Raw genomic sequence first — 21,660 nt, 5'->3', positions numbered from 1 at the left:
CCAGGCCGACGGCCGCCCCTGCGTGGGCGGGTGGGGCGGCTGTGCGTGACGGGAGCGGCGCAGCGTGAGGGGCGGGAATGGCCGTGCGGGAGGAGAGCCCCGCCGCCGCTGCCGCCGCCTGGGCTCGGTGCAGCGCTGTGGCTGCTGGTGTTTACAAGCACTGCCAGCCCGGGGAAGGACCGGCTTGTTATCTTGTCCCTAGTGACTGTCTCTGCCCCGGCAATTACCGTAACAGCGCCCCGGAGGACGGGCAAGAGCCGGTACCTGAGCCCCCGCCTGGGCCTCGCTCCCTGCCCGCGGGGAGCCGGGCCTGGCCTTGCGGTAGTCACAGGGCTCCGAGGAGAGGCTCACTGTGGAGTCGCCATCGTCCACATCGTTGTGAGCTCTCCACCCAGATCAGGACGCAATCAGAGCTCTGCGACACGGAGGGGGTGAGGAGGGGCCTGACGGCCTGTTTGGGCGAGGGGTCCCTGTCATTCCGCTGGGGAGGGGAGTGCATCCCTCCGGCTCTGGTTTCCCGCTATAGTGCAGTGAGGTGGAGCACGGGGAGGCACCCACTGGGCAGAGATGGCAAATTCATGTGTGTGTGACTGCCCCAAAACTCAGCAGGTGAGTGATCATGTGGCAGTTACGTCAAGTTTCTTGGTTTTAATTTCTTAAGGCAGCTCAGTGGGAAGCTTCATTATGTGTGTGTTTCCTGCCTGTCTCCTCACAGACCTAGCAGGTGAGCCTGACCATATGGCAACTACAGTGATGTTTTCTGGGGATGGGAGGGTTTCAGAGAGTGTGCGTGTGCGTTCACAAACCCACAGGGCAACACTCACCATGTGGTGTATACAGCAATGAAGTCTTTGGTGCAAAGGGGCTAATTATTATGTGTGTGTTTCCCAAGAGACCAGCAGGTTGGGTCTGATCACATGTGATCACTAATGCAAGCCTGAGAGGGAAACTGCATTGCACATCCTTAACGCAGACAAACTCCAAGCTCTCAGAAGCGAGGCCAGCCATGGGAAAAGCACAGTGTTACAACTGCAAGCATCAAGGCCTACAATCCTGTATATTTGCATACAGGGGCAGATGAGGTGGGGGGTGAATGCACCCCAAACTGGGTAGCTGTTAAAACTCTGAAACAGGGAGTAAGTGTGCAGTGCTAAGGGATGGAAATGGGCAGCACTGTGTTTATGGCTCTACACACAAGTGTTTGCTTTCTTACAGCTAGTAAATTAATGTCACCATTTCCTACTGACCCATGACTAGTCAGTGAAACACTCCAAGCTTAAAAATCAAGGCAGGTAAAATTGTGTCTTTCTCCATCTGAAGTTCTGTTCTTTATAATCACGTTACCTCTTTGTCTGGTATGTGCCCTTTTTGCTCCAGTTCAGCTCTTCTTAACAAGACACATGGATGATACCTGCAGGTTCTACATGCTTAGATTTTTCTGTAGGGTCCTTTCTCCCTGGCTGTTGTGGCCTTGTTCCTTCTTATTTCAGTTCACAGTTCTCTGGTTATTTCTGCAGCATCCCTTTTTGTGGTTTCTCTTCCTTTGCTGATTCCTTTCTCAGTGGCACTTAGGCCTCTTTCCTTCACCTACTTCTCTTCACTCTCAGGATCTTATTTTAGTACTATGTAAGCTAATTCTGCATTACTTTAGCCACATTCCTGTGCCAGTGACTCGATGAAACACGTCTAAACTGGTGTAGCAAGGGGGCTTTGTGATGGATTAGAAGATACACCCCTGCACTGAAGAATACTGGAGTGCAGATATTGTTCTTTGCTTAGCAAGGCCCATCCAGATCTAAGCTCTGGGAAGTATTTTTTAGACTTCTCCCTCTGCAGGCTTCATAAACTAGAGGTGGTCACCAGCATACTACAGAGGCTGACTTGTCTCTCTGCTGACAGTGAACTACAGTGATTTCACACCCCACTCCCCCCCTAGTCCTCTCTCACTGTAGTCTAGCTACAGTGCTACGAGGCTAGCAGGTCACCCAGGCCCTATGCTCTTCCCTGTTTGTTGCTGGGCAAATAATCCCAGGACATCCCTCTTCAAAAGATGCTGCATGTACTTGGATCTTCTTCTGTCCAGATCCTGTGGCTGATTGTTTATATTAAATATTCTTGCACATCCATAAAGAAACATCATCAGCACCAATTCAGGCTTAACAGAGACATGTTCTCTCCTGGAACCTCTCCATGTATGTGTGCTACAGTACCTCCTACCTGTCTATGTGTCACAGAAACATCGCCTTGCTGTTTCTTTTCCTCTTGTCCAGTGTGTTAGCAGGTCTGTCTTTCTCTTCCTATATGAAAAGGTGACCGACCACATCTGTACCAGTAGCTAGGACACTTCTTACGTCTGGTTATTCTTTATCCTGCTACAACCCAGTTCTTCTAGGTTCCCTGATAGCCATGTCCCATCCCAGTCCTCCTTCAAATAATTTCTCATACTGCTTACCACTTTATTCTTTTATCTGAACTTTCTTTTTGTTTTTTAGGTCTCAGACAGGTCTGCAGCTCTAGTCTGGTTTCTTATCATGTTCCCATGTCCCCTTATTCCCTTTGTTCTACTTGCTATTTCAGCTTTAGTATCCCCTCATCCATATTTCATCCCTATCTATTAATACTCATATAGCATTTTTCATCTGTAAATTTCTAAGAATGAAGTGCCTGTAGAGAAACCTTCCATAGCAGTTCTTCACATGACCTCTTTATTCACATGAGAGACAGACTCACTTCTATGGTAACCACAAATACTAATTCAAAGGACTTTGGCATCTAACTGCCATTCATATTACCTCAGCTTAGATACCTGCAAGAAGGTCTGCTGAGATCCAAGACAGCTGGGGGAAGGCACTTTTTCCAGCCAAATTAGCTCTTCTGAGTTAACTCACAGTTGAAAAACCTAGAAATGCCACACTCATTTTTTTTCGTCTGAGTTTAATGCTACGTTATATTCACCTCACCAAGCTGAAATGGTGTTAAATATAGATGACATGCAGTCTTTCCAAAAACAGTAAGATAATTTGACAGAGAGAAGTGGAAAGTTCACACAGAAAGTTCTTTTGAAAATAGATAACTGAATGGTGTACCTTGGAGAATAAAGGCTGAAGAAGGGGGAAATAGCATTCAGGAATCACAGAATGGTTTGGGTTGGAAAGAACCTTAAGATCATCCAGTTCCAAGTCCCCTGCCATGGGCAGGGACACCTCACACTAAACCATGTCACCCAAGGCTCTGTCCAGAGTGGTCTTGAACACTGCCAGGGATGGAGCATTCACCGCTTCTTTGGGCAACCCATTCCAGTGCCTCACCACCCTCACAGTAAAGAACTTCTTCCTTATAGTCAATCTAAACTTCCCCTGTTTAAGTCTGAACCCTTTACCCCTTGTCCTATCACTACAGTCCCTGATGAAGAGTCCCTCTGGCATCCTTTTGGGCCCCCTTCAGATACTGAGAGAAGCAGTTGCTCATTTTTGTGTATGCATTTTATATATATTTGTATAAGGGTGCTGCTTGGTGCAAAGACATCTCTGGTCCCTGACCTTCCAAAGCTAGTAATTTTGGACATCACAATACAACAAGGGATAACAGAACACCACTGGGAAACTCTGCTGCCATGGTTAGCTTCACATTTATTGTTTCAACCATATTCCTTATCTCAGTGTATCTTTGGCATCTTCACAAGCAAAAGCTGCTTCATTTTTGTGGCTCTTTACAGCTTATTCCCACCCTGTTATCTTTTAATATCCTATGGATAAATCAACGTCTTCCCCCCACACGTTTCATTCAGTAATAACTCGCTACTTGTTACATTTTCAAACCAGCACCTTCATGCTTTCCCTTGCTGCTGCTTCTCACTCCCACTCACCTAATTTTCCTCCTTCAAATCCCTCCCTAAAAATCTCCTGTGCTGTGATGTCTACTGAAGGAATGATAATGAACAGTCAGCTGTGTGCCAGGAGTACTGTCTGTCATGGTGACTAGTGTCGTCTTACTCTGATCTGTCTCTTGCATCTACTTCCCATGCTGGACTTGAAGCAGGGCCCCTCTTCTCCAGAACTCATAACTTCTGGAGCGGACTCTTAAAATCCAACCTTTAAACAAATACAAATAAATTGAGGCAATGGCAATAGAAACACAAATGGAAATGCTGGCCAAACCAGGTTTAATTCAGTGATGATTCATCAGCTCAGGTAAATTTGCATAAAAATTAATGTGACTGACGACTCCATTACAAATATTGAGAAGGAAATGATTTTTCTAAATACAGGTTTGAACTATTTTTGTATTTATTTGTAATCCATAAGGACTTGAGTATGTTTTACTTTTATGTCTGTGCTTATATTTGAAACATTAGATACTCAATTTTTTATCTTTTGTCTACAGCCCCCAAGACTGTGGTGAGTAGAGAACATGAGAACGTGTAATACCACAGGGCAAAGACTGAAAGTAAAGTACAAAAGATTTCTGATCCCTTTGGTTTGGTTTTCTTTTTTTTTTTTTAACGTCAATATAATTGAAACGTGTTGAAGATACAGTGATTTGCATTAGACATTCAATACTTTCGATTCAACTAGAGGTGACTTCTGTCAATACATAGCTGTCAAAACCCCAAAGATCTTTCACGGAGATCAATAAAAATCCAATTTTACAATCCTGAGATTTTCTGTGTTCAAAAAATGGCAAAAAAAAACCAAAAAAAAAAACAAAAAACCCAGCCCCAAAACATCCCTTTCTACACACTGCAAAAAAGCCAGTGAAGTGTGTTACTGATTTTTCACACATGGTTCTTAAATACCTGTTGAGGCTGGATAAGAACAAAAAGATTGAGTATTAACGTAACATTTGCATGCATTCCACACACCATGTATGTGGTATGGTGTATGGTATGGTTCTTCAAAGTGAGGATGTAAAACGTGAGGTGTAATTGTGTAGAAATCATACAGTTTCTTTGGGTTTTGTATCACTTTCCCTGTGTAGAATAAAGCAGTGCAGGCATTCAAGGGTATGTTCAATTGGTAATTCAACATTACTGTCGGAGACAAGGTCATGACAATGTTTCTGCTACAAACAGCACATTGATGTTGGCTGTGCAAGCAGAGTGGGTACAATTTGAATGAAAATATAGAAAATTAGAAAAAAAATAAAAGACCAAAAGGGAAAAAGAAAATATCTGATCATGTTTTTAGCCAGATCTGCTGCATTCAGGCAGAAAATTAAATCAGGTAAACTAAAAAAGAGACAAGATGAAAATCCAAAGCCCAGACTGAGGTAGCAAAAGTAAGTGAGTTTCTCAACATGCATACATAGTGGAGGAATGCTATAATCTTATTCTTGTAACCTCAATCCACTCTTCTCCCAGCACTTACTGCTCTCATTAGTTAGGAAATATCTAAAAGCAGATAGTAAATTTCTTGTGTGAGGACAGTCTCTTTAATGTATTCTGAACATGCCTCGTATAACTTCAGCGGTTCTATACAAAAATAATATTACCTCTTGGGGTTTTCTGTATTATTTCTAAGCACAGGAAACATTAAAATGCAGCAAGTCCAGAAAGGTCAAACTGTATCTCCCCTCATTCTGCGCAGGACTTCAGAAATGATCAAAAGGTTACGCTGATACAAAACCTGAAACACCATGATCACAAAACTTGCATCAATTTGTGCCCATGCAGGCAAAGCATCATCTCGTTTCACTCCTGAAAAATGATTTTATTTTACATTTTATAGCTATTTGGAACTGTTTGTTCCTAATGACTACTCCTCACAGATGTGCATCACTGTAGTGTAATTACACAGAGACACTGTCAGCCTGAAGGAACCCAACCTGTAAATTACACCCATACTGAGTATGGAAGGTGAGTGATTTGTGACTTGGGATTTGGAAGGCTGCCTTGCTTTCCTGCTCTTCCACCACCATTTCTGAGCTGGTAAAAGCAGGAGACTGCCAATGTGTAGCGCTTGCTCAGACACACTTCCTTCCTTTTTCATTATTCCTCTATGTGGGGCAGAGCTTTGATGAGGGCTCGGTTGCCAGTGTGTGCTTAGGCTCTGCATTTGACTAGGGAAGGAAAGAAAAGTCAGCGCCAGCCACCTGGGTGCAGAATGGAAGAAGAAATGTTACCCAAGGATGGGAGTAAACCCCTGCTATTAAAACCAGGTATTTTAAAGTTATTTTAATAAAGAACCTTCATAAAGTTCCAGTCAAAAAGGTCAACATGTGCATGACAAAAGTGCACTTTACCTGGGAAAGGTGAAGGGCTAAGTCAGTTCTACTGGGGTTTGAATGTGTGAAGAAGAATTTGAACATGAGCAAGGCAGTGGAGGAACTTCAAACCTGCAGTATAATGCTAAGGCAGAATATTGTGCCTGTCAGAGGCAGGTAGAGGGGACACAAAGAACTCTTCCAAACCCTGCAGCTCCCTGGAAGCCCTCAGCTAAATATGCTCTGGTACTCTGCAGATGTTTCCACGGGGTCTGAATGATACAGACATGGTGGCAGTGGTTACTACCCCCAGACTTAAGAAATTAAGATACACGCTTGTGTGATGTTTTCATGTATTTCTCCAAAAATAAGTCTTAATTTTTTATGAATATTTCTGATTATGGACATTTTCTAGACTCTGTCCTTTATTTCTATATACAGGCACATTTTATGCCCTGCATTTTAATCTGTAAACCCTACAGTTCTCCTCTTTCAATCCTTTTCAACATCTACTCCTTTAAAATTATTTTAATGTAACTAGTGAACACCTAAAGATGAGAGAATCAGAACCGATTATTTGACCCCCAACTGAAATTTAATTCTTCAGAAGGAAGGAGAGTTCATAATGGATTTAGGAACCATGTCAAGTGCCATACTGTAAATTCATTATTTGGTTTTAGTTACAATTTCTCAAAGTACTAGTGGCACAGAAAAAGGAGCAGGAAATCACTGAGAGACAATCACTACATGTGGCAGCTGGGAGAGAGGAGGTAAACTGAAATTGCAGGAATTTACTTTAGACTGTAATAGGCTTATGTTAGCTAACACATGGCAACTAATACACAATAAAATCGCAGTGCAGAAGGGCCATTTTTAGTTTTCACATATTAACAGATAAAGGGGGCCTGCAAAAAAAGCTGGAGAGGGACTTTTTACAAGGGCCTGTGGGAATGGCTTTAAACTGAAACAGAGTATATTTAGATTAGACATTAGGAAGAAGTTCTCCACTGCGAGGGTGCTGAGGCGCTGGCACAGGGTGCCCAGAGAAGCTGTGGCTGCCCAGTCCCTGGCAGTGTTCAAGGCCAAGTTGGACGGGGCTTGAAGCAAGCTGCTCTAGTGGAAGGTGTCCCTGCCTGTGGCAGGGGGTTGGAACTGGATGAGCTTTAAGATCCCTTCCAACTCAAACTATTCTGTGATTCTATACCTGAATCTCACTCCTCCTGTATAATGGAATATTACTTTCTGGCAGGTAAGATTTTAAGAGCTTTTATATTCCAGGTGCTATTTCCAAGAGCTGGTTCCTAAGTTGCCATCACTTTTATGTGTACTCTGAATATGAAATCAGCTTCCTTTCTCTGGTACAGCAGCCACCATCCTGAGTCCATCAGTTTTCAAATGGAGTATTTCAATGCCATGGGAAAAAGTAGGAGCAAGAGATGTCATGGGTGGGGAGACTTCTTTCCAACCTGGTATTTTATGCTGATTCTGCACTAACTATGGCAGGATTGGACACAACACTGGTAACCCAATGTCACCTTAACTTACACCATCCTAATGGGGTCATGATTTTGAATCACTTCAGAGGCCCACTGCAGGGCAAGAACTGATTTGGTTTCCCAAGTCTCAGGACCTCCCTCCCATACAGTAAGCAACAACTTTTAAAGGGAGATGCTGCAACCAACCAGTGAACCAGGGAATGACAGAAATAATGGTGAAGCAACCCAGTATAACAGTGTGCTCTTCCAGAGATTTACACAACAGGCAGGTTTTAAAACAAACATAAGAATAGATGCTATTTAATTAGGACCTTCACAGAAAAACATCTGGTATAATTGGTTAAGGGGAAGTCTTTACTCAGGCAACATTTATTGGGATATAAACAATGTCCAATTGTAAAAGCTAATTAAACAGCAGGGCTAAGGTAACAGAGAGTTTTGCCTGCATGACTAGGATATAAGGTTTATAATCCATGCTGTTATGGGACAACAGCAGCAAGAACAAATAATTGTGTATCCAAAAAGTCAATTATGCCCTTCTTTTAGTAATAACATGCTCCAGAGGTCACAGAAGACTTGTTCTTTAAGTAACATAGCCAGTTCTCAATAGAATCTGAAACTTGATTACTGTTCCGTGTTTGTTAGGAAATTAAAGTGGCAAAACAAGCCTGATGGATAGTCCACCCTATTCAATGGTACATTACTAGCCCATCACTGACAAGCTGTAGGTACCCCGATGGCCTTTGCTTTCACAGAGCAAACTCCATTTTGAGCCATCTTCCCTGTAGCAGTTTCCAAGGAACTTGCATCGACCATGTATTATTTCAAAATGTACTTTTAAAAAAGCTCATTTACAAGTAATAGGGATATTTTTATAGATACATATTAGTTGAAATAATGCAATTTAAATGGCAGGTACAGACACATCCATGTAGCTACAAATTCAGTGACCAATCCATCTTGCAGAGTTTCCTCAGAGCTTCTTCAATGGGTGACAGCCTGGGTTCACCTGACCCCTCCAGATTCCTCCAGGTTACCCTTGGGAAAGCCTCCACCTTCTACAGCACATCCAGGGTTGTTTCTACTTGGCAGCGCTGTACCTGCTGTTACAATCCCTTCAAATGCAGTCTCTGTAACAAAGAAAATTCTGCTTTATTCACTCTCTTCTTGCTTATCTTCTTTGCACTGGTGGAATGATGTACTTCTGCAAACTGGAAGGAAATGAAGTTTCAGAGGCCAGGCAGATACTCCCTCCTCTGTGAAGAGAGGGATATTTTCCCCTGAACGCTGCTCTATGCACCGTGGGGTTTGAGAAGCACATACTATGAACAACTACAACAGAGAACTCTTCTTCCAAACCAATGATATCCACAAGAGCCTTTCATCCTTTTTTTTAAATAGTTATCTTGACACAGAACTGGCTGCAGTGAATTTGCTGTACTTTCCTACTAGGGCATCAAGCAACTTGAGACGGCTGCGTGCTGAGCAGCAATACACAAACACACTGAAATCTTAAGCTACTCAATGGCCTTTTAAAGTGCACAAAATTTTCTCACAAACCAAGTATCTGCAGCTAGTGGAAAAATTAACTTCCAAAACTTTACATGTTTTTTAAATTCCTAGCCTCTAGCAATGTATTATAATGTAAAAACTATGCTCAAAACCTTATATATTTTCACAATAATTTTTACTTTAAATAATTTAATTTACTGCCTTTTAGATTGGAAAGCAGCAAGGACAATTTCAAACAGGAACTTCAAAACCAAGATAGAACCAAAGACTTTTTCAGGATGAAAGAACACATGTAAGGAGGATCAAGACCCTACAGTGAGATCAGCCATTAGCTAATTAAATATGTGACTAAAATTCATCATTTTAAATAGCAGTCATATTGATGGGGAGCAATCTGGTCAGCAAACAAATGATAGTGGATTTTTTTCCCCCCATATCTTCAGAGAGAAACATTTATCTTAATAAGATTCACTATGCCATAATACACGCGGAATAAGTCAATGCTTACTAATTAAAGGACAGTGTCAACCTGATTTTCTAAACAGCTAATTAAAATATGTAGCATCGAATACTGCACTTCTTGCAAAGTATGCTGTTTAAAAAATACATCCCTGTAAAAGTTACTTGTTTTCCTATTCCCTTGTGTTTGCTTTTTTAATTGGTTTTTCAACAAAGGAGGATCTGCTGAACCAAGGTTCTATTTCTGTATCCAGTTCCATTAACGCACACCCCCGTACTTAGGTTGTAGGCCTGAAAGGCTAGGCAAGGAAAGAACGACACTAATCCGAAGGGTTTGCTGTTGGTGCTTTTGCAAGGATGACAAGATTTTCTCTCTCTCTTTTGGGGGGGATTTTAGGTAATGTAGATGTTACTTGAAACTGTAAAATTTTCAAAGAGAAATGTTATTTTCCTATTGATGAGGAATCCTTAACCTTCCATTTTATAGATTAGTTTCTCAGAATAAGCAGGCTTTTGTGTTTCTTATTCTGATTCTGTATGTAGCTTTTTCAAGAGAAAGAAGTTGTTGTAGATCTGTCAGCAAGGCTCTGGGAGTAGGAGGATGTTTGGATTTCCGGCATATTGCAACGCAGTTCTTGGCCACCAGCAAAGCTCTGTGTGTGAATTTCATTTTATATCCGTTGTTTGCAATACCACATATTTTAAGAGACATTTGAAATAGTCTCTGTACTCCTAATCCTAGATAAGTAATCACAAATCATTCCCTAAAGGAAACCGAGAAGGCAGAATACCTACTTTTACGTAGCTCATGTCATGAGACTGTGGATGAAATGATGCTGTCACAGAAATGGAATTAAATCTGTTGTATATTGAACAATTTCAGTCTGCATTCAAAGTTCTTAGCTCAAATCAGCCCATTGTTTGCTATGTTTTTTCTTTCTAGATTCAGATGTAACAGTATTTTGAATGACACACTTTTTGCATTAAAACATTATCAGCCAGCTAATTTTATTACTCAATTTATTAATATTTTAAAATGTGTATTTTTGCCATGCAGAAATCTGACACAGTAAATGATGAACTCTGTGACTGCTAATTAGTTTTAGACCTGGAAGTATATGGAGCTCGTCCCCAATTCATATTTGCATTATTCTTTTCTCTGAAGATCACCTGAGGAACCACTCCCACTACTTCTCCTTCTTTTCGATCCTCAACCAATATATAGAAAACATCATTTCCCCATCCAAGGCATATGCAACAGCCTTCAGAATGCATCAGAATAGATATTTCCTCAGTTGGAAGAATCACTGCATTATTGGTATGAGGTCCTGCCTGCCCTGGGCAGCATAAAACAAGCTTGGGATTTCTGAACATTTTGCCTTCTCCGGCAAAGGTGATTTTGTTATGTGTTAACTAATACGTTATAAACACAGCTTCTCCTTTCACTTCCTGTGCCCTTCCATAGGCAGGCACTCAGCTCCTCACAAACTGCAGTGAAAATTCAGTGGGTGACCAGAGGCTTTAGCAATCTCTACACAAAACAATGAATTGAAACCAATCCTTTCAATTGTAAATAATTCCAGAATAAAAAAATAACTAAGAGTTGCATTGACAACGACTTAGGAGTGCAAAATACTGTAACTGTCTGCATTCTGCAGTGTTAACAGGAGTTAAAACTTGGTTTAGTTATTAAAGTAATCAGGTATGAATCAAAGAAACCTCAGGAGATGCTGTTGTTGAGGAAGCAGATACTATTTTCACACAAACAAGCATTTTTCTCATTCTAACTTCATCTTAATGGGTATACATCTTTAATAAACAAAACCATTATTTTGAATTGTATCAAGAAATTTCCATCTTTAATACTGCTCCAATAAAAAAAAAATACTGAAATGCTAAAAGCATTTTGTTTTTTTACACACACATCCAGCATTGCCATAATGCAATCTTGTAAATGCCAAAAACGCGGAGCCATGATCTATAATTTTAAAATGCCAGTGATTTCCAAGCTGTCACTGATCTTGGAAAATTTCCCCAGTAGCATGGGGAGATCAATAACTGTTTATAGACTTTTTAGTCCCAGTTTATAGGGAATGTGTAACTACGGACTATGTCAAATCTCTTAACTGAGAAGTGAAAGACTTGATTTCATGCTTAAAACTACCCAAAAACCCATAATGCTAAGAAAGGCAAGAAGGATGATCCAGGGAACTACAGGCCGGTCACTGCCTGCTTGCTCTCTGGAATAATAATGGTGCAAGTGCAGCAGCCATTTCTGAGGAAGAAAGAAAACAAGGTGATTAGAAACAGTGTCCAGCATGGATTTCCCAAGTTTGCCATGCTTGACCAAGCCTAATTACCTTCAGTGATGAAATGGCAGGATGTGCAGACAAAGGAAGAGCAGTAGGTGTTGTCCACCTTGACTTCAGAGAGGCTTTCAGCATGCTCTCCCCTAGAACACTTGTATCCGAGTTGGGACATTACTGTGTGGATGGTGGGGTTACTGCTAGATGGGTGAAGACCCAGCTTTACGGGCACAATGGGCTAATGATTCATATTCCAATCGACAGCTGGTTACAAGTGTGGTCCTTGGGAGTTTACCATTCGACCTACAACACTGAGTATCTTTATCAGTGGTCTGGAGGAGAACACAGAGCACGACTTGGTCAGGCTTGCAGAAGGCACTGAACTAGGAGATTCCATTGGCACTCTGAAGATCAGAATTGTCATTTAGGGAGAAGTACACAGGCTGGAGGAACAGACTGACAGGAACCTCAGGAACCTCAACAAGGATATGTGAAAAGTCCTGCACTTGGGACAGGCTAGTCCCCTACAGTGGTACAGGTATGGCTGAGAAGCAGCTCTGCAGAGGACACAAGGGTCCTGGTGATGTTGTGGACTACACACAGGTCAGCAGTGCACTCCAGCAGCAATGAAGGCTAACATCATATTGTGCTCTGCCAACAGATGCATCAACAGTAGGTTGAGAGAGATTTAATTATTTCCTTTCCCTCTGTATTATTCAGGCTGGTTTTGTATCTGGAATATTATGGGGGACTCTGTATATGAAAGATTCTGGTAAGAGCATTAAGCAGACAAGCACTGAGATGAGTAGAGGGCTGAAGCACTTGCTCTTTGAGGAAAGCCTGAGAGACAAGGGCTTACTTATTCTTGCTTGCTTACTGGAGAAGAGCCAAGTTCCAAAACACCTAAAACCAACCAGCCCGTACTTAAAAAGAGATGACCAAAAAGATGGAGCTAGGCTCATTACTAAGGTGCAAGTGGATATAAGGGAAAGCAATTAAATAAAAGGCTACTTAAGACTGTGTCTTAAGTAGCAGGTTGCCCAGTGAGACTGGGGAGTCTCTGTCCTGTCAGGTTTTCAAAATTTCATTGCAGCAAGGCCTGAACAAACAGATGTGTTTTCAAACCGATGCTGACCCTGACCTGAACAGGAGTTTGCACTAGAAAGCTTCTCAAGGTCCCTTCCAGCCGAATGATTCTATGACTCCAAGTACACGTAAGAGTGTTTTCAGAGTTCCCATCCATCCCATCCTTAGGGTTGTCACTTTACATGCGTAGTTATGGGCTGATGTCAAAAGAAAGTAAATTAACATGTCCTCCTCATCTTTTATCTCAGAAGCAGGTTTAAGATCAATATTCTGTGAGTGCTCATCCTAAATTCCACTCCAAGGTTAATGCATCCTATTACCAGAAAATACCTTTTACTCACTATTTTTCCTTCCTTGCACACATACCCATGTGAAAGGGGATAAGAATTTTGTTGTACCATGAACCCTTTCTCTTCTGGATCCAGATGGTTTTCTATTTGATATTTTACAGAAGAGATACTGAAAAACAATTTTATCTTTGATTATGTCTCTTTACAGCTTATTCATCAATGGTTTTCATTGTAGTAGATCAATTCTTTTCTATGCTCATCCATTTCTCAGTCTTCTGTTTCATCTGATTTTTCATCAGCTGAATCTTTGCCTTGTGTAACTGAAGTACGAGCTGTGGGTTAACATGCATTGCTGTGTCTGTAAGTCCACAATTCCTGAGCATTAACTGGGTAAGAACCTGTGATGCACATTGGTAACAAAGCATGCTATATGCCAGCACTGTGAACAAACATGAATTCTTAACTGTTCTCATGAAACCCAAAACTGAATTATTCCAGTTAAGGCCAGGTTGGACGAAGCCTTGGGTGAGATGGTTTAGTGTGAGGTGTCCCTGCCCATGGCAGGGGGGTTGGAACTAGATGATCTTAAGGTCCTTTACAACCCTAACTATTCTATGATTCTATGATTCTATGAAGGAAGACATACTGGAACTAGAGTCGTCTTAAAACCTTAAGTTTCATCTCTTTAAATTCACACTGTAAACTCCCTGGTTAGCAAGCAAAACATTGCAGGCAATCCTCAAAATCATAGAATCATGGAATCATAGAATGGTTTGGGTTGGAAGGGACCTTAAAAATGAACAGTACTACTGTTCAGTAACAGTAAATGATTACACATTCTAAATGTGATGGTATTTAGCAAATACTGGAAATGAATCATATGTGTTCTTCCCAATTCCTTTTGTGGGAGCGTGTAAACACCTTAAAATGCGCAGTTTCGTATCCGAGGTCTTATTTCCAACATTATGAAAGACTGCCCTAAAGTATTTAAACCTTGTGTTTTATCATTAAGCTGTAAGGAAAACTTACAAACATACAAAATTAAAGTGGTCACTGGAATTCTTTAGCTTTTGTGCAATTAAAGTGACCTAAAATGGCATTTCTAAGATACGATAACTATACAAAATTATTAAGCATTAAAATAGCTAGGAGCCTATTTGGGGGCAACAACGGCATGTGTTGGTGGCTTTGCCACAAACTAAAGCCAAAACCCAACTTCTTTTAAATCACATGAGAAATCCAATACTCTTTCTGAGGTGCAGTACTGTGTGTGTATATAAATAGAGGAAACAGTTTAAACCTACAACAAGGAAAATATCTTAAAAGTCCAGAAAGTTAATGAACAAGCAGTCCTTGTACTTTATCCTTATTCTTTTTCTACTCCTTTCTGTGCAAATCAGAAAAAGTAGAAAGTTAAGGCAGCAGTGGAAGACTCACCAAAATATATTTCAAGAAGAAAAAAGGATACTCAAATCGGTACATAAAAGATCAATAATGTTATACTGACTGTGGCAAGCAGAGTGAATATGAAGTCATGTGGCTCTGAGGCCTTATCTTTTAAGCTGCTCCTAATTAAATGCAGCTCTGCTCCTACTGGATGCTAAGGGCTTTCCAGGTTACTGCCTGTATTAAATGAAAATTAGATGCTTAATCTGTATGAACATTGCAAAGTTGATAGAAAAAAAGATAATGTGTGAAGTCTGTGTCAAAAAAGAATATTGCTGATTCATTCCAATGTGCTTAGACATTCCTGAACTCCAATGTTTCATCAGTACCTCATAGTATATAGGTCATAATCCTTAGCAGATAAACGCTTAATCCAAGATAAATCGTAATAAATCCAAATGAGATTAGACCTTTACTGACATATTCAACGAGCGGTGTAAAAACATGTTTGAGTGACTGTGATGCAGCAGTGGGAGTCACTGACTCAATTATGCTCAGAACTTCAGAGAAGTTGCAATAATAGTTAAAAGAAAAGCAGAAATTTGCTGGCAAGAGCCACTCAGGGGGCTCTTCTCCAGCCTCACTTCTGAACAGTATTCTTCTGATCTGTGAGTCTTCTCAGTTTAAATCAGTGCTCTGTCAAAGTCACCTACTTTCTGAAACAAATGTTTTATTTATCTCCTCCTCCCCACTCCTACTATTCTGAATCTGAATAAAACCTGCAGGAGCCTTAAGGCTAAATCATTCAGGGGATCCACTGGCACTGTCATTCCCTCTGTATTCAGTAGTTCAGGATATCTGGATGACTTATCAAGTATTTAAAATAAAGCACATCTCTGCACAGATCTTTAAAAAGATCAAAAAGCCATGTTAAAATTAATAGTGCTGTGACTAAAAGCTGGACAATAAGACTAGAAAAATTGTTTGGTGCTAGAATCAGAGATTGCTACACAGGTCTGGAAGCTTTACCTGGAAGAAATTTTGTTCCTCTTTATTTGTGATACAAGTATAACCCCTTAACCTGCCAACTGTACACACAGCTGTGAACAAAAAGCTGCTGTCTTGAGGCAGAAGCATTTCAGTTACATTTTAAAAAGGTTTTTTATTCTGCAATAATGAAACTTCCAAGAAATCCTAATAAAGAAAACCAATGTTGCCTTACATTGATCAATTGGGGGGGGGGGGGGAAATCACTACAGAAAATTATTACTTAATAAACTGTAACATGAATTAAACAAAATTTGGAATGAAGCTGTGTGGGTTCCATTAGTATTACTGAGCACACTCAGAGCGGTGATCCTGGGATACTGGCTTCGCGGGAGTTTCGACAGTGTGAGGAATTAAAAGTTGGTATCTGATGTCCTCAAAGCCTTTGATGCGTTTATACCTTTTACAGGTCAGTTGCAAAGATAAGCTTTGTAATGGCTTTCTATACTTACCTTGAAAAAGCACTTACACTCTTTCCATTGCTTAAAATAAATCTTCTGACAACATTTGCCATTTATTCTAAAAACGGCAGTGTACATTAACAATATATTGATTCAGAATGTTGTATTCTGAACAGGAGATCTCCCCATTGTACTCTAACAGCACCATGGAGCTCTCAGATTTTGTCACCATCTGACTTTAGCTACTCCTGCTGTTTCATCATCAAGTAAAACAAGCAAAACTGTGCCTTAGGTGTTATGATTCTTACAGTGATTGAGGTTAAGCCAGTTCTCATTAGGAAATCACGCCCCCTCCATTCAGTCCAGGTTTCTAAACTTCTGTAGATCCTGTTGTTGGCTGCTCAGGTTAGACAAAGAAACAGGGCGGACTGTGGGAGGAGTAACATGAATTAGGTGCTCAGGTGGAGAGAGATGCACAGACAAAGCAACACAGGTGCTTTTCTGGTTCACGTGTAGGATGAGCGCTCACTTCCTTTGAGTTACGGCGTCACATCATTCTCATTGCCTACAACATACGGCTCATTTTTCTGACGGAGAAACGTAAGTTCTTATTTTAGAAGGCACTCTTGTGTTTGGTTTTGCCATGTAATAAGGTATGAAGTAACATCAAAATGAACTAAATATTTTACTTTGTGTAGTACCTGTATGAATCATGCATTAGCAGTATTCAGCTGTGTCCGGGGTTCAGCAGTAGGAGTCATTTTTCTCAGTCTTAGCAGCTGGGCTTAAACCACGACAAGCTGTAAGAAACATCCACTCTTCTTGGTACTTGGGAGGATCTACGTAGAATTCTCTTTTCAGAATAGCATGCCACATAATCATCATCAGTTGTGGAACAGCTAATGACCTTTTGCTATACCCATGGTGAAATACTTGCATGGTAACCAGATCCAGTAGGAACTATAAAATGCTATATACATTTATTTGGAGTATTAAGTTGATTTTTTTTTTATTTCCTGTGCCCCCCTCCCCCCCCCCCGACCTAAAAAATGTAGCCAAATAACTGAAATATTGCATAGTGCAGACTCACTATACTGCAAGTAAAACTGTGCAAGAGATGTCATTTTCTTTAGGTCTACAGAGCTTCAAAGTGAACCGCTTTTAGAAAAGCCGTTGTCTAATGGGGTGATACCTTATCATTTAATGGCTTGATGCCCTTTTCTTCACTGTTGTTTGGAGCTAGACTTCTCAATTTTTAGAAATATCAATACCTCTTCAAAGGAAAGCTGTAGAGGCTGTAAGTCAAGAGGGATTCCTGCAATTCTCTCAAAACACACAGATACAGTGCACCTACAAGTTCAGCAACACTACTTTGGTACAGCAAGAAGTAGTTCTCTATCAGCACACTGTTTCGGGGTAGATGATCTTTAACACAGTGTGCACTGAGGACATCAAACTTGCATTCAGGAAAAAAAAGAAATAACATCTGAATTTAGCCTTCTCTGGATTTCTGACAATCACATTTTATCTCCACTTTTCAGTGTAATTTATGTATTTCAGGGGCTGCCTGCACAAAGCATATCACAGGTCCTCTCTGTGATAGTGTGTCTCTAAAACAAGAGGATTTTGACCAAACTAATAGACAGATGAAGCCAAACAAACAAATCCCTGCTATGCTAATTTCTGAAACAGATGGCTCTGATCCAGTATTTGCTAGCAAATGTAATTCACTGTCAATCTAGCACAGAATCGTGTATGTCTTTCTGTCATTCTGTATGTATAGCACATAGGGAGAAATCTGGCTCAGGATACTCCACCCACAGCTAAAATTATACACAAAGAACTGAAAATCAAAGTGCATAAACAAGCACAAATTCTGCTGTCCTTACTGGAAGCGGAGATTAGACCACTGTTTTGAAGCTGCAGGTACAGATCTTCAAAACACCTAAAGATGTTAGGGCTGTAGTCTTCCCTCACTTTGTGGTAAAAATACCCTTGAAATGAATGCAAGCTGTATACACGGGTTGCAGCATGAGAAAATACCAGGCAAACTATCCTGTAAACTTTTAAATTTTCTAGAAACCAATTTTTTTTATTAAATGCCTGAGGTTTTGTTACCTTTAATTCCTTGGAAAATAAAAAAGAAAAAAAAAAACAGATAAAAATGTAAGTAATTTCACATCCAGCCTCCTGACCAGGCCATGCAGTTGAAGCTGTGGGTCTAATTCAGCTTTCTGAGACAGGCTGTCTTTGCTGCTGGTGTACTTCAGCTAAATTTAGCCTAATGTTAAGAATGACCTACACAGCAAGGAAATAAACTGTTTGAAAAAATATAGGACAAAGCATATGTTTAAGGGAAAGCTTCCCACAATGTTCTATTTGTGGCACACGATCATACATTTGTGTCACATCATCTTATCCTTTCCCTGAGCATTGATTGAAAAAGAGGCTTTTTAACCTACTCAGAATTCTTCTTCGTACATCTTTACCGGCGAGGTTCACGGACCCGGTCGGGAGCTGGAGGTGGGGAGGGGGGGGGGAGCATCTCCGAGCACGAGATCGGAACAAACCCCCTCCTGCCTGCTGCACCTTATTTTCACTTCCAAACCCCGAGGCACCTGGATGCGTCGCGGCCCCGGGAGGGAGCGGAGCTGCACACACCCGCCGGGTACGTTACCCCGGCTCCGGTCCTTCCCTTCACGCACCCATCCACGGAGGTCACCCCTCCGCGGAGCAAACCGTCCCGCACACGGATACCCCTCTCTCCTCACCCTCCCTAATTGCCCTACAACCTCCCCTCTCCCCCTTGCTCAACGCGCCCGTTTGAGACTAAAAAGCCATTTCCCGGTCACCCTCCCCCCCCCCCCCCTTCCACCCGGGCGCTGCCGCTGCCAAGATGGCGGCTCCTCCTCACGCCGCTCCGTAGAGCTGCGCTGCGCCGCGCCGCGCCCCTCCCGGCTGCGCAGGAGACCCCGTGGCGGCCGCCGCCACGTGCTGCCTTCGCGCGCTGCCGGGCCGCGCGGCTTGTGCTTGGTATCCCCGCGGAAGATGCGCGTCCAAGCCGCGGTGAGAAAACACCTTCCTCCTCTCTTCTTTCTTTCTTCTTCTCCTTCTCTGTCTCCTTCTCCGGTTCTGCCGGGCGTGGAGGGGTGCGCAGAAGAGCGGGATCCCCTCTGCACCGGCAGCTGCGGAAAGGGAGTGTGGGTGGAGCGGGTGGGAAGAGCGGGATATTCCGGGATCGCTGTGGAGAAGGGGAGCCGGAGCCTTTTGCTTCCTCTACCCCTCACCCATCCTCCCCCCATCCCACCCCGTATTATGGTAGTCCCTAGACTAGGGTTTTTGGAAGGAAAATAACAGCCACCGGCGTGCTGCGGCTTCAGTAGCCTCCGCCGCCGCTCTGGGGTGCGGGCAGAATTGGGGGGGGGGGGGGGGGCTGCCTTTGCCCTTAGTGGCCGGGTGAGTTTAGAGCCTTGGTGGCATCAACCGGGTACGAAGGAGACAGGAAAGGTTAAACTGGCTGGTGTAGTGGTTGTGCTGGTGGTGATGGTGTCCGCTGCAGTACGAGTGTACATGGTGGAGTTGAAGAGTTTGAGGCTCAGTCTGGTTTACTGTGGTTAGTGCAGTTGTGATGGTTTTAATTATATACCTATGAGAGTATAGTTTTAATTGCATAATATTTATTATGGAAGTTAGCACTGGTTTGGTGCTGATAGCATTTATTTTCCTGCAGTGGACTGATGGTATTAAACATTCCAAGATATTAAAAAGGTAGCTTTGATGTAGCTGAAATGTCTGTTTGCTTCTTATTCTAGGTAGCCTTAAAAATATATATTGCTAAAATATGTGTTGTGAATGAAAATGTGTGTTAAAAGAATATATTTTTTTAAATACTCTCTTCAAGTGCTTCTTAAGTGTGATGGCCCCTCTTGGATAAGAGGTGTAGGCTTGTACTGGCTGTGCAGACTTGGAAGTAGAGCTGCCTCTGATGATAAATCATCTCCAAACGTTGCCAAAGCAAGGCTAGGATAATTCATATTGCATTACTTGTTGCATTTGTTTATCGGTTCTTAAGCAGGTCTCCCACTGGCTTCTTCGGAAGGTCGTTGTGCACAATGGCACCCTCAGCACCGCTTAAAGCTTCTATTGTCGTCTGTGTTAATAGAAGGTCACATAATACTATTTAACAGGTACATTCGAGGGTTTGTTTTGTGCCAACACTTGGCTGCTTCTTGTAAAGAGGGCCAGGGAGGGCAGTTGAGATTTTCTATATATGTATAAATGTATATTTATAAATATAAAGGAGGTCCCTCTTTTTTTTTCTTTTTTTTTTTTTTTTTTTAGTTTAAGAGCTCCAGAATGATACTGGAAGCCTTAAACAAGCGCCCTGTTCTAGTGGTTGTGAGAAGCAGAACCTGCAACATAAGCAGGAATGAAATTGATAGTCTAATTTTACTATCCACACCGAGTGACATATAAAATAGTAAGGAGGCCTAAATGGTCAAAAGTAAATTAGGTTTTTAAATTGGGTAATGTTTGAGGATGTTAGAGTATTACTGCATTTACTTCGTTGTTAATAGTCAGAGATGTTTTAGGAAAAAGTAAGGGAAGATAAATCATACCAAAATAATTTAAATGACACCTAAAAAAAATAATCAGTTAAAGTTTGAGGCTTACTGCTATACAGAGGAAGAAGCCTTTGCGCAGAAAGAAGCCTTTTACTTCATCTGTTGAATAGAAAAATGTAGGCTAGGGAGTAAGTGCTTGACCAGCTTTGGCTGTAGGGAAACTTGGGAATGGTCTGAGGAAATGGAGAATGGTCTGAGGAAATGGAGATTCCTGCATCGTTGCAGCTCAGTATTGCTAGTGAGATACATAGAACAGATATGCATGCTTTTAATTGAGTTTTGAAGGGGATTTGATACACCAGTGACTTTACTTAGCCGTCCACAGGAAGAACTTACATTTTTGTCTCAGTACAAAGAAATGCCTCAAATTTAGAAGTTTTAATGACTTCTGAGCAGTAGGTGTTTGCTGTGGCATTAGTTAAGACTGCTTCATGGATTCAGGATATCCTGGTTTATGTGGAGGGAAAAAAGGTGACACCCTGCAGCCATAATGCTCTGAAAGCTTTGTCAGGACAGCAATCCAGTGGTGGCCATACGGCCTCTAACGTTGAAAATGGGCATGGAAAAAACATTGCTGCGGGCAGCGAACTCTCCCTGGGTGGTTAAAGGGTTACCATGGGCTAATGTGTAGTGATATAACAGAAGAGAATTCTTCTTAAAGCCTGTCAATGTGTATTAAATGTGAGAGCACATTTAAAAAGTAGAGTTTTGGTTCCACATAGCTGCAGAAGTAACTTCCTGAAAGATGTTTCCTGCTAAGGTTTTGCTAAGCAGAAACAAGTTGACTTGTATCTCAAGAGGATGTTGGGTTTCATGCCAACACTGTGTTGGGGAGAGGCAGGAGTTGTTAA

The 21,660-nt window shown here is 41.7% G+C and overlaps 1 protein-coding gene and 2 long non-coding RNA genes across 5 annotated transcripts in view; 2 read left to right on the top strand and 1 right to left on the bottom strand.

Annotated features, from left to right (window-relative positions):
• The first annotated feature begins 208 nt into the window (after positions 1-208).
• On the top strand, positions 209-9,981 carry LOC133268345 (uncharacterized). Its single transcript, XR_009743046.1, has 3 exons — positions 209-609; positions 5,767-5,854; positions 9,418-9,981. It is a non-coding gene; the product is annotated as an uncharacterized LOC133268345 (long non-coding RNA).
• On the bottom strand, positions 7,829-18,744 carry LOC133268346 (uncharacterized). Of its 2 annotated transcripts, none has more exons than XR_009743048.1 (3): positions 18,647-18,744; positions 13,402-13,519; positions 7,829-8,908 (listed from the first exon to the last, which is right to left on the bottom strand). It is a non-coding gene; the product is annotated as an uncharacterized LOC133268346 (long non-coding RNA). The 2 variants fall into 2 exon arrangements; XR_009743047.1 differs by lacking the exon at positions 18,647-18,744 and adding an exon at positions 17,377-18,252.
• ELAVL4 (ELAV like RNA binding protein 4) overlaps positions 18,734-21,660 on the top strand; it is an 81,891-nt gene continuing 78,964 nt past the window's right edge. The window contains exon 1 of one of the 2 annotated variants that reach the window (XM_061451299.1): positions 18,734-18,852. Coding sequence is in view for 1 of the 2 variants with exons in the window: in XM_061451295.1 (XP_061307279.1) it covers positions 19,233-19,250 (18 nt within the window). In the remaining variant the exon portion in view is untranslated. Of the gene's footprint in view, positions 18,853-19,105; positions 19,251-21,660 lie in introns of those variants that run through there. The other variant, XM_061451295.1, reaches the window with a different exon arrangement.

This window comes from Pezoporus flaviventris, unplaced genomic scaffold (genome assembly GCF_033815535.1).
Source record: "Pezoporus flaviventris isolate CSIRO_AGI_PZ_B2104156 unplaced genomic scaffold, CSIRO_AGI_Pfla_v1 ptg000013l, whole genome shotgun sequence".
NCBI classification, from domain to species: Eukaryota; Metazoa; Chordata; class Aves; order Psittaciformes; family Psittacidae; genus Pezoporus; species Pezoporus flaviventris.
This window is presented reverse-complemented; position numbering and strand designations above follow the sequence as displayed.